The 13310-nt window shown below is 47.3% G+C and overlaps 1 protein-coding gene across 1 annotated transcript in view; it reads right to left on the bottom strand.

Moving 5' to 3' along the window:
• The window catches only part of ACADVL (acyl-CoA dehydrogenase very long chain), a 31226-nt gene that overhangs the window by 13732 nt on the left and 4184 nt on the right, over positions 1–13310 (bottom strand). Inside the window, exons 3-12 of the mRNA XM_079951879.1 lie at positions 12532–12606; positions 9599–9671; positions 7650–7714; positions 7029–7163; positions 5791–5935; positions 4805–4934; positions 2757–2882; positions 1965–2163; positions 1165–1269; positions 66–152 (exon numbers count right to left, since the gene is read on the bottom strand). Of these exons, the coding sequence (XP_079808005.1) occupies positions 66–152; positions 1165–1269; positions 1965–2163; positions 2757–2882; positions 4805–4934; positions 5791–5935; positions 7029–7163; positions 7650–7714; positions 9599–9671; positions 12532–12606 (1140 nt within the window). The remainder of the gene's footprint in view (positions 1–65; positions 153–1164; positions 1270–1964; positions 2164–2756; positions 2883–4804; positions 4935–5790; positions 5936–7028; positions 7164–7649; positions 7715–9598; positions 9672–12531; positions 12607–13310) is intronic.

Genomic DNA, 13310 nt, shown 5'->3' with positions numbered 1-13310 from the left:
AACAGGTGACCAACGGACAAGGGGGCAAGGCCACCTTCCCCTTTCCCACCAGGCCCCTTTCTCACCGAGCCAAAGATTTTGCTGATGGCCGCCTCGATCTGGAAGTCGGTTGCCCCTTGGTCCATATTCGCGCTGATCATGTATGCCATGGACTGTAGGGAAGAGGAAAAGAGCCAAGGGAGTGAGATTCTGCTTCAGGGGTCAGCAAACTTTTCCAGCAGGGGGCCGGTCCACTGTCTCTCAGACCTTGTGGGGGGCCGGACTATATTTTTTTTGGAGGAGGGGGAAATGAACAAATAACCCACAAATAACCCAGAGGAAATGCATTTTAAATAAAAGCACACGTTCTACTCATGTAAAAACACCAGGCAGGCCCCACAAATACAGTGGTACCGCGGGTTAAGTACTTAATTCGTTCCAGAGGTCCGTTCTTAACCTGAAACTGTTCTTAACCTGAAGCACCACTTTAGCTAATGGGGCCTCCTGCTGCTGCTGCTCCGCCGGAGCCCGATTTCTGTTCTGAAGCAAAGTTCTTAACCTGAAGCACTATTTCTGGGTTAGTGGAGTGTGTAACCTGAAGTGTATGTAACCCGAGGTACCACTGTAACCCAGAGATGCATTTTAAAGAAAAGGGCACATTTCTACTCATGTAAAAACACGCCGATTCCCAGACCATCCGCAGGCCGGATTTAGAAGGCGACTGGGCCGGATTCGGCCCCCGGGCCTTAGTTTGCCTACCCACGCTCTGCTCCATCACTGTTTTGAAAAAGTCTGCGTCGTAACAGGATGCGCTGAAACTAACAGCTTCTGGGTGCATCCTGTTAATTTCACCTTTCAGTTTACAACCCTTTGGGGAATTCAGTTGCACTCATCCCCGCCCCCCCCCCGCCCCCCGGTTGGCCACTGTGAGAACAGGAAACTGGGCTAGATGGGCTTTGGGCCTGATCCCACTGCAGGGATCCTCCTGATGTTCTTCTCAAGTTCCTAGTCCCTATGAAGCAAAGATTTAAAGGCGCGTTGCCAGGCTGGGGGAAGGTGGCGGGTCAGGATGGGCTGCAGTCGGGGACTTTGGTGCTGAGCACTGCGCTTTTTTGGCACGCCACAGCAGTTCACGTGTCGCTGCCCCAACCTCATGTGCTAGCTCACTTTCGCCTTTGGCCTCACCTCTGTCACGTATTGCAGAACTGCCATGCGAGCCAGTTTCTCCTGAATTCCCTCAAAGTTGTGGATTTTGTCTCCAAACTGGGTCCTGTTTGCTGCGTAGTTCACCTTTTTGGATAATAATAATAATAATAATAATAATAATAATAATAATAATAATAATTTTATACCCCGCCCTCCACGGCCAAGACCTGGCTCAGGGCACCTAACACTGAATATAAATATAGTAAAAACATTTAAAAAAACAAACACCAGTGGCTTAAAATATAAGTTAGAATACAGTTTAAAATGCAGCTTAAAATGAAGCCTCATTTTAGTGGTAGCCTATAGATCAAAGCCATAAGGGGTAAAGGTAAAGGGACCCCTGACAGTTAAGTCCAGCCAACGATTCTGGGGTTGCGGCGCTCATCTCGCTTTATTGGCCAAGGGAGCCGGCATACAGCTTCCGGGTCATGTTGCCAGCAGGACTAAGCCGCTTCTGGCGAACCAGAGCAGCGCACGGAAACGCCGTTTACCTTCCCGCCGGAGCGGTACCTATTTATCTACTTGCACTGGTGTGCTTTCGAACTGCTAGGTGGGCAGGAGCAGGGACCGAGCAACGGGAGCTCACCCCGTCGCGGGGATTCGAACCACCGACCTTCTGATCGGCAAGTCCTAGGCTCTGTGGTTTAACCCACAGCGCCACCCATGTCCCCCAGCAGCAGATATAGGAACACGCTAAAACATCAAGCATTAAAAAAATTGGAAAGAGGGGGGTCCTCTTCCAACTCAACAAACCAGAGGTACTATGAGACTTCACTCACCGCTTTGCTAATCAGCCCCCGCATGGTCCCGGCCGTGGCAGCGGCCATGCCAAACCGCCCGTTGTTCAGGATATTCATGGCCACCTTGAACCCAGAGCCAGGGGCCCCTATGACATTCTCGACAGGAACACGGCACCCGTCAAAGTGGACCTCGGCCGTGTTGGACGCCTTGATGCCCATCTTCTTCTCTGGGGGTCCGCTGGAGGGGGGTGAAATAAATACCGTATTTTTCTGTGTATAACACGCCCCTGTGTATAAGATGACCCCTATTTTTGGGGACTTCCAATTAATAAAATGGGGGGAGATTGCCCAGAGTTGTTAAGCTGTTTGGGGGGATGATTGGCCAGAGTTGCTGAGCTTTTGGGGGGGGGAATTGCCAGTCCCCCCTAGGCACTATGTATAAGACAATTCCCAATTTTAAACCTAAAAAAATACAGTCTTATACGCGGAAAAATACAGTAAATGCATTTAACCTTTAAATGCTTGCAGGAATTTTTTCTACGTCGCCAAGCACTGACAATTAAGGAAGCACCTTCCTGTAATAAGTTAGTGGAAAGTCCCCAATTTTAAATTTTCACATACGTATCATTTGCAGGCATTCTTGTAAATTCCCCGTGTTTTAAATGCAGAAGCTTCCAAGTTCAATCTCCAGTGAGCGGAGCCAGGAAATCTCTCCTCCTGTGCGTGACCTGAGAATCTGGAGAGCAGCTGCCAGCCTGAGCAGGCAATACTGGCCCGGGTAGAGGAATAAGCCGAAGCAGGAGTGAGGTGGCTTGCTCCGATCCTACTCACCGCGTGACGCCCCCAAAGGCTCGCTCCACTATGAAGGCCGTGATCTTGTCCTTCACTTCCCCAGTCGCCTCGTCCTTTATCTTCGTTTTTGCGAAAACGGTGAATATATCTGCAAGGCCGCCGTTGCTGCAAGAGATTTGCCAGTCAGGATTCGTCGGGGGGGGGGGGTTGGCGCTCATAACTGCAGGACCACAGGCAAGCCCCCAACCTCACATTTGAAGGTCTATATTAATATATTTGCGGCTGCCCACTCCATCTGGGATGAATGGCTATGCGAGAGAGAGAGAGAGAGAGAGAGAGAGAGAGAGAGAGAGAGAGAGCGCCCCTTTGGCCATCACCCTCCCATTTTGGAATGCTCTCCCCAGGAAGTCCCACCTGACACCTGCCTTATCGTTCTTTTTTGTCACCAGGACTTTTTTAAAAAAAGTTTCTTTAGATAATAATAAATAAAATTATTATTATTATTATTATTATTATTATTATTATTTATACCCCGCCCATCTGGCTGAGTTTCCCCAGCCACTCTGGGCGGCTTCCAATCAAGTGTTAAAAACAGTACAGCGTTAAATATTAAAAACTTCCCTGAACAGGGCAGCCTTCAGATGTCTTTTAAAGATAGGATAGCTGCTTATTTCCTTCACATCTGAAGGGAGGGTGTTCCACAGGGCGGGCGCCACCACCGAGAAGGCCCTCTGCCTGGTTCCCTGTAACCTCACTTCTCGCAATGAGGGAATCGCCAGGAGGCCCTCAGCGCTGGAACTCAGTGTCCGGCTGAACAATGGGGGTGGAGACGCTCCTTCAGGTCTACTGGGCCTTTGAGGCCGTTTAGGGCTTTCAAGGTCAGCACCAACACTTTGAATTATGCTTTGAAACATACTGGGAGCCAATGCAGATCTCTCAGAACCAGTGTTATGTGGTCCCGGCGGTCACTCCCAGTCACCAGTCTAGCTGCTGCATTCTGGATTAATTGTAGTTTCCAGGTCACCTTCAAAGGTAGACCCACGTAGAGCGCGTTGCAGTAGTCCAAGCGGGAGATAACTAGAGCATGCACCACTCTGGAGAGACATTCTGAGGGCAGATAGGGTCTCAGCCTACGTACCAGATGGAGCTGGTAGACAGCTGCCCTGGACACAGAACTGATCTGCGCCTCCATGGACAGCGGTGAGTCCAAAATGACTCCCAGGCTGTGCCCCTGGTCCTTCAGGGGCACAGTTACCCCATTCAGGACCAGGGAACACCATTTTAAACCTCCTAAACTAGGCATGGCCAAACTCGGCCCTCCAGCTGTTTTGGGACTACAACTCCCATCATCCTTGACCACTGGGTCCTGTTAGCTATGGGTGATGGGAGTTGTAGTCCCAAAGCAGCTGGAGGGCCAAGTTTGGCCATGCCTGTCCTAACACACACAACCAGTTTGGCAGCTTTTAACTTATGGCGGTTTTTCGCATCCTGACATTTATTTATTTTTTGGGGGGGTGACGACATATTTCATTTTGATTTGATACCTGCATTCTGCGCTTTTGCAACAACACGGGTTGGGGGGGAAAGATTGCAAACATTGGAATATCAAACACAACATACAAAGGAAGCAAACTGGGGGGGGGGGTTTCATCCAAAAATAATTAATAAAAGTCAGTAGATATCATAGTTATTCGATAACATTCCTTTTTAACCAGGCCTTTGCTTGACCTGATCAACATCCCATACCCTTTTAAAATGTGGCTCTTTTGGGGGGGCTGTATTATTGCTTTTATTTTGTATTTTATATACTGTGATCTTTTTGTGAACCGCCCTGAGACCTCCAGGTATAGGACAGTATATAAATTCAATTAAATAATAATAGTAGTAATGATCAAAAGCGGCAGTATAAAAATTATCCAAAATATACTGAGGAAGGAGGTGTTTTCCAAAGAGAAGTGTGGCAGGTTCAAGGCTCTTTTTGGTGAAATCTCTGCTCCAAGGTGGGTGGCAAACACTCCCCCACCCTGCCCCAATCCGTGCCTCCTCCTTCTCCTCCACCTACCCACCCAGGCTGGCCCCCAACTCACCTGATCCAAATCTTGCTCCCGTTGAGAGTGTAGTAAGTGCCGCAGGGGCTGAGCTCAGCCGTGGATCGGATGGAAGCCGCGTCCGAGCCGCTAGTGGGTTCCGTCAGGCAGTACGCAGCAATGGTCTCACCTAGAGGGTTTTATTTTATTTTATTTTTTTAAAAAGAGGGTCGTCATGGCAAGACAGAGGCACCCAAAATACGCACAGCCACTTTTGTCTACAAGGTCTGAAGCGGCTTCCAAGTTGTATGCAATATAAGCATGTCTCAACCCTCGTGATCCAAATAACGCAACCCGGATGGGAAAGAAGAAAAAATCCCGACCAGGGAAGAACAACAAACCAAGTTGACGGACTATGCCAAAATGGCCAAATTAACTGGAAAGCTAAGGAACCAAGATGATACGAACTTTAAAAAAAGAATGGGGGGGGGGAATGTATATACTTTATTTAGGAAACTACTGTAAGCAGATGAAAACACTAGAAGGATTTTAATCTCACTTGCAAGGTAACAAAGACTACGGACAACTTACATGGAGGGAAAAAATGTGGATAACAGGCTATGCAAATGTAAATATTGACACTAGGACCCTGGAAGGGAGGGGAGGCAGTCATGAGATTCAAAGAGATCTCGCAATATGGATTTTCAATGGATTTTGTTTTAAGTTTATATATTATAACTATTTCAAAAAATAATAACAACACAACCCAACCTTGTGCACACACAAAAAACACACATACACCATGATGAAAGGGAATTTAGGCAGGTAAATGGGATGTTGGGCGGCGAAAGGGGGAACTTGTGAAGCGAGGAACCCTTGAAGCAGGGATTCACGCAGCAGGAGGGACCGTGTTGCAGGGTGCATTTCCCTCCCTCAACTTCCTCCCTCAGCCCCTTATTCTGCCCCTCGCCTCCCCATCGCCTGCCCCTGGTTATGATGTCTCTGCCCCTCAGCTCCCCACCCCCCACAAGGCCACGACCCCTTACCTGTTGCCAGTTTGGGGAGGTACTTTTCCTTCTGTTCCTTGGTGCCATAGAGGAGGATGCCTTTAAACCCGATCGACTGGTGGGCCCCCAAGGTGATGCCCACCCCCAGGTCGTGCATGCCGACGAGCTCCACCATTCGCGCATACTGCGGCGGGAAGAGAGAAAAAGAAGGGGTCGTTGGCCGCGAAGCATTCAAAGCTCTCTCTCTCTCGCCTCTGAGCATGGGCAGAGCACATTTTTCTCAGTGGCAAGAAAGCTCAGCCTTCCTCAAAGGAGGAAAGCCACCCCCATCCCTGAAAGGACAATGTCTGAGAACATTCCATGACATCACAGCAACTTGACCAATGGCTGCACAGAGCAGCAGGAAATCCCTCTAAGCTCACAAACCTCCATGTCGTTTCCTTCCTAGGCATAGCTGTCAACTTACAGATTTGAAAATAAGGGACCAGCAGTCAAAATAAGGGATTTTAGTCAACCAGCTGAAATACGAAGTTAAAAGGGACCAGATAATTTGGGAGAGCAGTGCCGGGTTTTAGCCCTTCGTTTCCAGAGGTTGCTGCTCAAGACACCAGCTGATGAAACACTGCAATTCAATAACTACAAGCAGCAACCACTTTTCGTGCAAAACGAAGTCCAAGCTACGAAGATGCTGCTGCAGTTCTGTATCTTTTCTCTCGTGCTCCATCTGCAGCTCTCAGTTCCATCAGGCGGAGCGGGAGGAAGAGGGGGGGGGGGAATAGCACCCTAAGTAAACCCACAGATCAGACCATCTATGCTAGTCTACCACTACAAATCTATGGGAGAAGCTCTTGCGGTCCTTCCTCCGCTTTCCCCCTCTATGGTTAGCCCTTGGAACACCTGCCTCCTCCTCCTCCCTCTGAACTGCTTTCTCTATGGTTGCCCTTGCTCTCCTCTCAAGGCTCCTCAGTCCCAGCGGGGAGGGGTTCCCGGGGGCCGAGGCTGGTGAGAGGAGGCCGGAGGGGGGCGGGCCAGGCAGCCAAGCAACACAGTTGGAGCCTCCCTCCTCCCTGGCCAGCAGGGAGGGAGAGGAGCTGCTTCCTTTGAAACCCGGGAAATTTAAGGGACATCATCAATAAGGGACAGCAGCGGGACATGGCGCTGGGATAAGGGAGTTTCCCGGCAAATACGGGACGGTTGACAACTATGTTCCTAGGCTTCCCTCCGAGTCTGGTAGCATTTAGGGGAAGGATGGGGGGGCGCCGGCCCTCGAGCCTCACCTGGGTGTTGCTGAGCCCCAGCCCCCCGAGCTCGACGGGGATTTGCAAGCCAAAAGCTCCCAGCTCCTTCAGGCCGTCCATGGTCTTGTCCTCCACTTTCTCCAGCGCATCATTTTTGGCCGGGTCGTTCACCTCCTGGTGGAGAGAGGGAGGAAGGGAGAGTCAGATGATGGGAAAAGCATCTATTTAAACCAGGGGTCAACAATTTTTTTCAGCAGGGGGCCGGTCCACCGTCCCTCCAACCTTGTGGGGAGGGGGGCGGACTATATTTTGGGGAGAGAAAATGAACAAATTCTTATGCACCACAGAGATGCATTTTAAATAAAGGGACACATTCTACTCATGTAAAAACACACTGATTCCCAGACCGTCTGCAGGTCGGATTGAGAAGGCGATTGGGTCAGATTGAGAAGGCGATTGGGGCCGGATCCAGCCCCCGGGCCTTAGGTTGCCTACCTGTGATTTAAACCCATTCTGCGTTTCCCCTCGCTGTTGGGAATATGTCCCCCAAGGTTCAGCCAAAACCTGCCATTTCTCCGCAATTCCCACCCACATAATTCTGGCCCTGCCCTAATAAATTATTATTATTATTAAGACAGATGCCATTATGGGAGTCCTCACCTCAAAGAACCGAGAGATGGGGCCCACCAGCTCTCTCAGTGTCTGGGTTTGTTCTTCATTTAGAACTGTAATAAGAGAAGGGAAGGAAAATATCAGCCGCTGCTAGCCTGCCAGCCCTCCTAGCAAGTTGCTTCTCCAAACCACAACATGCACCTTGCTGCGGAACCGATTCGGATTTCCTTGCCTCCTTCTGCTTTTTAGACTCTGCTTTTTAGACTTTTCCCATCTGAGACGGCTGGCTGGATTCTCTTAACTGCACACCAAGCCGCATTGTTTTTAATATTCGTTTGGAAGCCGCCCAGAGTGGCTGGGGAAACCCAGCCAGATGGGTGGGGTATAAATAATAAATTATTATTATTAAGGAAAAGGGGGCAACTTAGCCCTGCACACCTAGAGTTGGTCTTTCCTATCCTCAGCCAACGTTCTTAGACTTAAAACGCAAACGCACAGACCTCCCTCTGCCTTGCCCTTTACGGAAGAAAGAAGCGAGATTAAGAAATTTGTTTGACTAGTCCAGGGGTCAGCAAACTTTTTCAGCAGGGGGCCTGTCCACTGTCCCTCAGACCTTGTGGAGGGCCGGACTATATTTTGGCAAGAAAAATAATAATGAACGAATTCCTATGCCCCACAAATAACCCAGAGATGCATTTTAAATAAAAGCACACCTTCTACTCATGTAAAAACACGCTGATTCCCGGACCATACGCAAGCTGGATTGAGAAGGTGATTGGACCGGATTTGGGCCTAAGTTTGCCTACCCATGGTCTCTAGGACTAGGTCAGGCATCCCCAACTTGTGGCCCTCCAGATGTTTTGGCCTACAACTCCCATGATCCCTTGCTAACAGGACCAGTTGTCAGGGATGATGGGAATTGTAGTCCAAAACATCTGGAGGGCCGAGGGTTGGGGATGCTGGACTAGGTCAAACATGGGCCACTGATTGACATGCCTAGTTCTCAGGAGGAAAGTACAGGAAACGAGGCAGACCCAGGACTCAAAATGAAGGGGGTCTTGGGCTGGGTTTCTGGCAGGTGTATGAATTGCTATTATAATATTATTATTTGCATTTCCTTTCCTTCTGTATATAATTTTATTAAGTTTTCAGTTTTACAATTTAAAATACTCATTTTACATCCTTAAGATACCAATGATTTCCATTCTTCTCTTTCCATAGTTCATTTTACATATCACAAATCCCAGCATATTTTACAAGAACGACACCATTCAGTATTCCATTACTGCACCCATCAAAACATGTTTACACTGTTGAATTGATTTTAATGCTGCCAGCGTTTTCAGCTGTACAGAATTATTTCCCATATAGTCAATAAACGTTTTCCAGTCTTCTTTAAACGTATCTTCTTCTTGTTCTCTCATTCTATATGTTAGGGCATATTCTGTCAACTTAAGTTGCCATTCTTCTTTGGTTGGGAACTCGCTTGTTTTCCATTTTGGGGCTAACAAAACACAGGCCGCAGTAGTGGCGTACGTAAATAACCTTTTTTGACACCTGGGAATTTCAGTCTGAATTATCCCCAACAGAAAGGACTCTGGGTTTGTTTGGAAAGTACTTTTAAACATTTCTTTCAATTCATTACGGATCATTTCCCAATACAGTGGTACCTCAGGTTAAGTACTTAATTCATTCTGGAGGTCCGTTCTTAACCTGAAACTGTTCTTAACCTGAAGCACCACTTTAGCCTATGGGGCCTCCTGCTGACGCCGCGCCACCGGAGCATGATTTCTGTTCTTATCCTGAAGCAAAGTTCTTAACCCGAGGTACTATTTCTGGGTTAGCGGAGTGTGTAACCTGAAGCGTATGTAACCCGAGGTACCACTGTACTCTGGATTACCTAGCCACTCTGGGCAACTCCCAACAAACTAAAACACAGTAAGACATCAAACATTAAAGTCCTCGAACCCATCTCCTCTCCAAGCCCTGATGTTTACCTGAAGGATAAGGGAACACTTGTTCTGTGTTGACCTGGCCCTTGAACATCCCAACGGCAAATGACTTCGACTCCTGGATGGAGAACAAGAGGAAGAGTTGCAACACTTGGGGCTTCTTAAATTTAGAGGAAATGCGAGCGAGAGCCGGCATGACGGAATTTGACAAAATCATGCATATCCCAGAGAAAGCGACAAACGTTTTCTCCCTCTCTCACAGCACTAGAAGCTGAATGTTGGAGGTATTCAGGACAGATTAAAAAGGAAGCCCTTTGGTAAACAATCCATAGAAACTCTGGAACTCCCTGCCACAGGAGGGAAGGGCGGCGGCCAACATGGCTGCCTTTAAAGATGGATTAGACCAACTCAGGGAGGACAAGTAGTCAGGAGGGCTCTGGAGGCAGTAATACCGTATTTTTCGCTCCATAAGACGCACCTAGTTTTTAGAGGAGGAAAACAAGAAAAAAAATATTCTGAATGAAACAGTGGGTGTATGATTTTTGTGGTTCATGCTGTGGCCACAGACAGGTGATCTGATGGTGAATTTTGGTGACCCAATGCAAAAATCCTGAGGATCCATGTGGATCTGTGCTTTGGAACCACGTTTTTGCGCCATAGCGGCCCCAGGCAACAGTGGGTGCGTGATTTTTTTGGTGCATGCTGCAGCCATGGACATGCTATGTGATCTGATGGTGAATTTGGGGTGATCCAATGCAAAAATCCTGAGGGTCCATGGGCTTTTACCTCCCCCCTCCCAGGCAGCCTCCTTTATCTCTAGTGCCCCTTATCTCTCCCTGAACCGATCAGCGGCTTTGTTTCAACACCCACTTCCCTCTTTCAAAAAAAAAAAAAGCATGACCTGCTTTTTGCCCCTGGGCAATTCGAATGTAACCTTCCAGGAAAGGGGCTCCTGGCGCTTTCAGATTAATAATTCTATTGCAAATGCAGAAAGATCTACCAAAGCGTTAATAAGATTCTTTTATGGGAAAGGGGGCCAATACATACCGGCAGCCTCCCAGGTTTTTGCTGCCAAAATACTATCACAATTGATATACGGATCCCAGATCTGCAGCTTTAAAAACCTTACTCTCTTAGAGGCATTCCAAACTAAGTTTTTCGCTGCCTGCTGGGGATCCCCTCTTGCGTATCCAACATAGCGGTCCGGTTGGAGGTTGGGCAAATTCCTATCAGTACTCGGATATGGATATTGAAGATCCATTATTGGCTAAAGCTTATTTTCTTCCCGGTTGGGCTGGCACCTTTAACCTTATTAGATACCTACCAATCCAGATGGAGAGCTACACTGCTGGAAAAGCTTAAAGGCTTGGGGATCCCACAGCAGACTTTGATAGTGACAGGCTTTGAAAAAGCTAGGACTACAATTCGCCAGCGTATCCGGGACGTAGAATTACAATGCCACATGAGCGAAATGATCAAACATCTGGCAATAAGGGACTATGGAAGAGGTTTCTCTCCAGCTAACTATCTGTCAGGTCTTCAGGTACCCAAATAGAGACGGTCTTTTACCCTCGCCAGATTTAACGTTCTTCCTTCTGCCTTACTTCAGGGCAGATTTGAAGGTAAACCATACACAGTATTGGTCTGTCCTTGGGGTTCGTTGGAAGTTGAAACTGCCTCACATGTACTATTACGTTGTCGTCTTTACGAGGATATACGTTTGACTTTTATTACACCTGTTTTGCAAAAGTCCAGGAAAGATTCGGAATACCATAGTTTAAAACTACTGTTAGAGGACAAGAATCCCAAGACTACATTAAATGTAGCTAAATTCTGTGCGTCTGCAATCAATCGCAGGAAGCAAGTGGTATCCCATAATGTTCAAACCCCTAAATGTTAATTACAGGGGGCACGCGAACAATTAATTTTAATTTTTGTATTTAGAGCCCTGTTATATTCATATTGTCCCTAGTATTTCTGATATTTTTTTTATGATCTGTGTTATTGTGTGTGTTGATGCTGGTCTGTGACCGTATTAATAAATTCAATTCAATTCGACTCCAGGGACCACGCATTCGCTCCATTAGATGCACAGACATTTCCCCTTACTTTTTAGGAAGAAAAAAGGTGCGTCTTATGGAGCGAAAAATACGGTACTTCTCAATATTGGTCGCTAGGATAAGAATATGGCACAGGCTGTGAGGCAGGGCAAAAGAGAAATGGCCTCCACCCAGTGGGGGCTGAAGACAACCGATGGAATACAATTGGGGAATGATGTTGTTGTTGTTGAGTCGTTTAGTTGTGTCCGCCTCTTCGTGACCCCCTGGACCAGAGCACGCCAGGCACTCCTGTCTTCCACTGCCTCCCGCAGTTTGGTCAAACTCATGCTGGTCCCTTCGAGAACACGGTCCCACCATCTCGTCCTCCGTCGTCCCCTTCTCCTTGTGCCCTCCATCTTTCCCAACATCAGGGTCTTTTCCAGAGAGTCTTCTCTTCTCATGAGGTGGCCAAAGTCTTGGAGCCTCAGTTTCAGGATCTGTGCTTCCAGTGAGCACTCAGGGCTGATTTCCTTCAGAATGGAGAGGTCTGATCTTCTTGCAGTCCATGGGACTCTCAAGAGGCATTTAATTTAAAAGGCAGCCTTTCAAACAGTTAAGCCCCAAAATGCTTGGGGGGCCCTTGCCTAGGCAGCCCTCTCCCCACCGTCTTCCGAGCACAGAGAACGAATGTTTTTGAATACCCCATAACATCCCGGATGTTCAAGCCAGTGGGGAGTTCAGGGGTTTGCACAGCAATATACGACTCCGATTTTTCAGGACAGCATTTTCCCTCGAAACTGGGGTGGCAGGTCAGAGAACCAGGAGACCACCTAAGCCCTTTGTTTTTCCAAAAATTCAATTCAATCTGCCGAATATCTTCCCCACCATCAATTCCCTGTCATTGTCGTCCCTGCCCCAAAATAGGAAAAAAGCACCTACTGCAATTAAAGGTTTCTTTTCCGGTATCGCTTGGGAAACTGCGTCGGACTTCGCACTCGATTTATCCAGCACGGCCTGCAAAAAGCGACAAGAACATTATTGGTGTAGAGGCTTTCTGGCTAGAGAAATTATATATAAAGCTTTGTTGACTTATCAACCTGCTGACCAGTCAGAAGGACCTCGGCCAAGAATCAAAGCAGAATGGGATGTTTTTAAAAATTAGATGATGAAATATATTTCCAATGATGACTCTTAGTTGAGCATAGACTAAATTCTAGAGTTAAGAGAATGGTCTTCCGTAGAACAAGAACGGACGCAGAAATTTTAAGATATGAGAAATTAGGAACCGCATAGAAGCGAGTCATTAACAAATCAGGGAATAAAAACAGAGATTAGGCGTAGAGAAGAAACTACGAGTAGCGAGGAAAAATTGTTAAGGTGAAGATAAAAGGACTTCTTACTGGAAATAGATGTTTATAGCAATGTCGATGATGGTTTGTATTTCTTAAACTGTATGTCTTTGATAAGATTTTCCGTTTAAATTTCTTTCCATTTTTTCTTCTCTTTTCTCTGTAATTTTATTACAGTGGTCCCTTGGTTCTCAAAAGCCTTGGTACCCAAACAACTTGGAACCCAAACACTGCAAACCTGCTCCAGTTGGCGACCTTTTTTCAGAAGCCGCGTTCGCAAACTAAAAAGATGCAACATGAACCTAACGCAGCACGAGGTATGACTGTATTATTATCATTATTATTACCATTATTATTATTATTGAATAT

This window comes from Podarcis cretensis (genome assembly GCF_951804945.1).
Source record: "Podarcis cretensis genome assembly, chromosome: 13".
NCBI lineage: Eukaryota > Metazoa > Chordata > Lepidosauria > Squamata > Lacertidae > Podarcis > Podarcis cretensis.
This window is presented reverse-complemented; position numbering and strand designations above follow the sequence as displayed.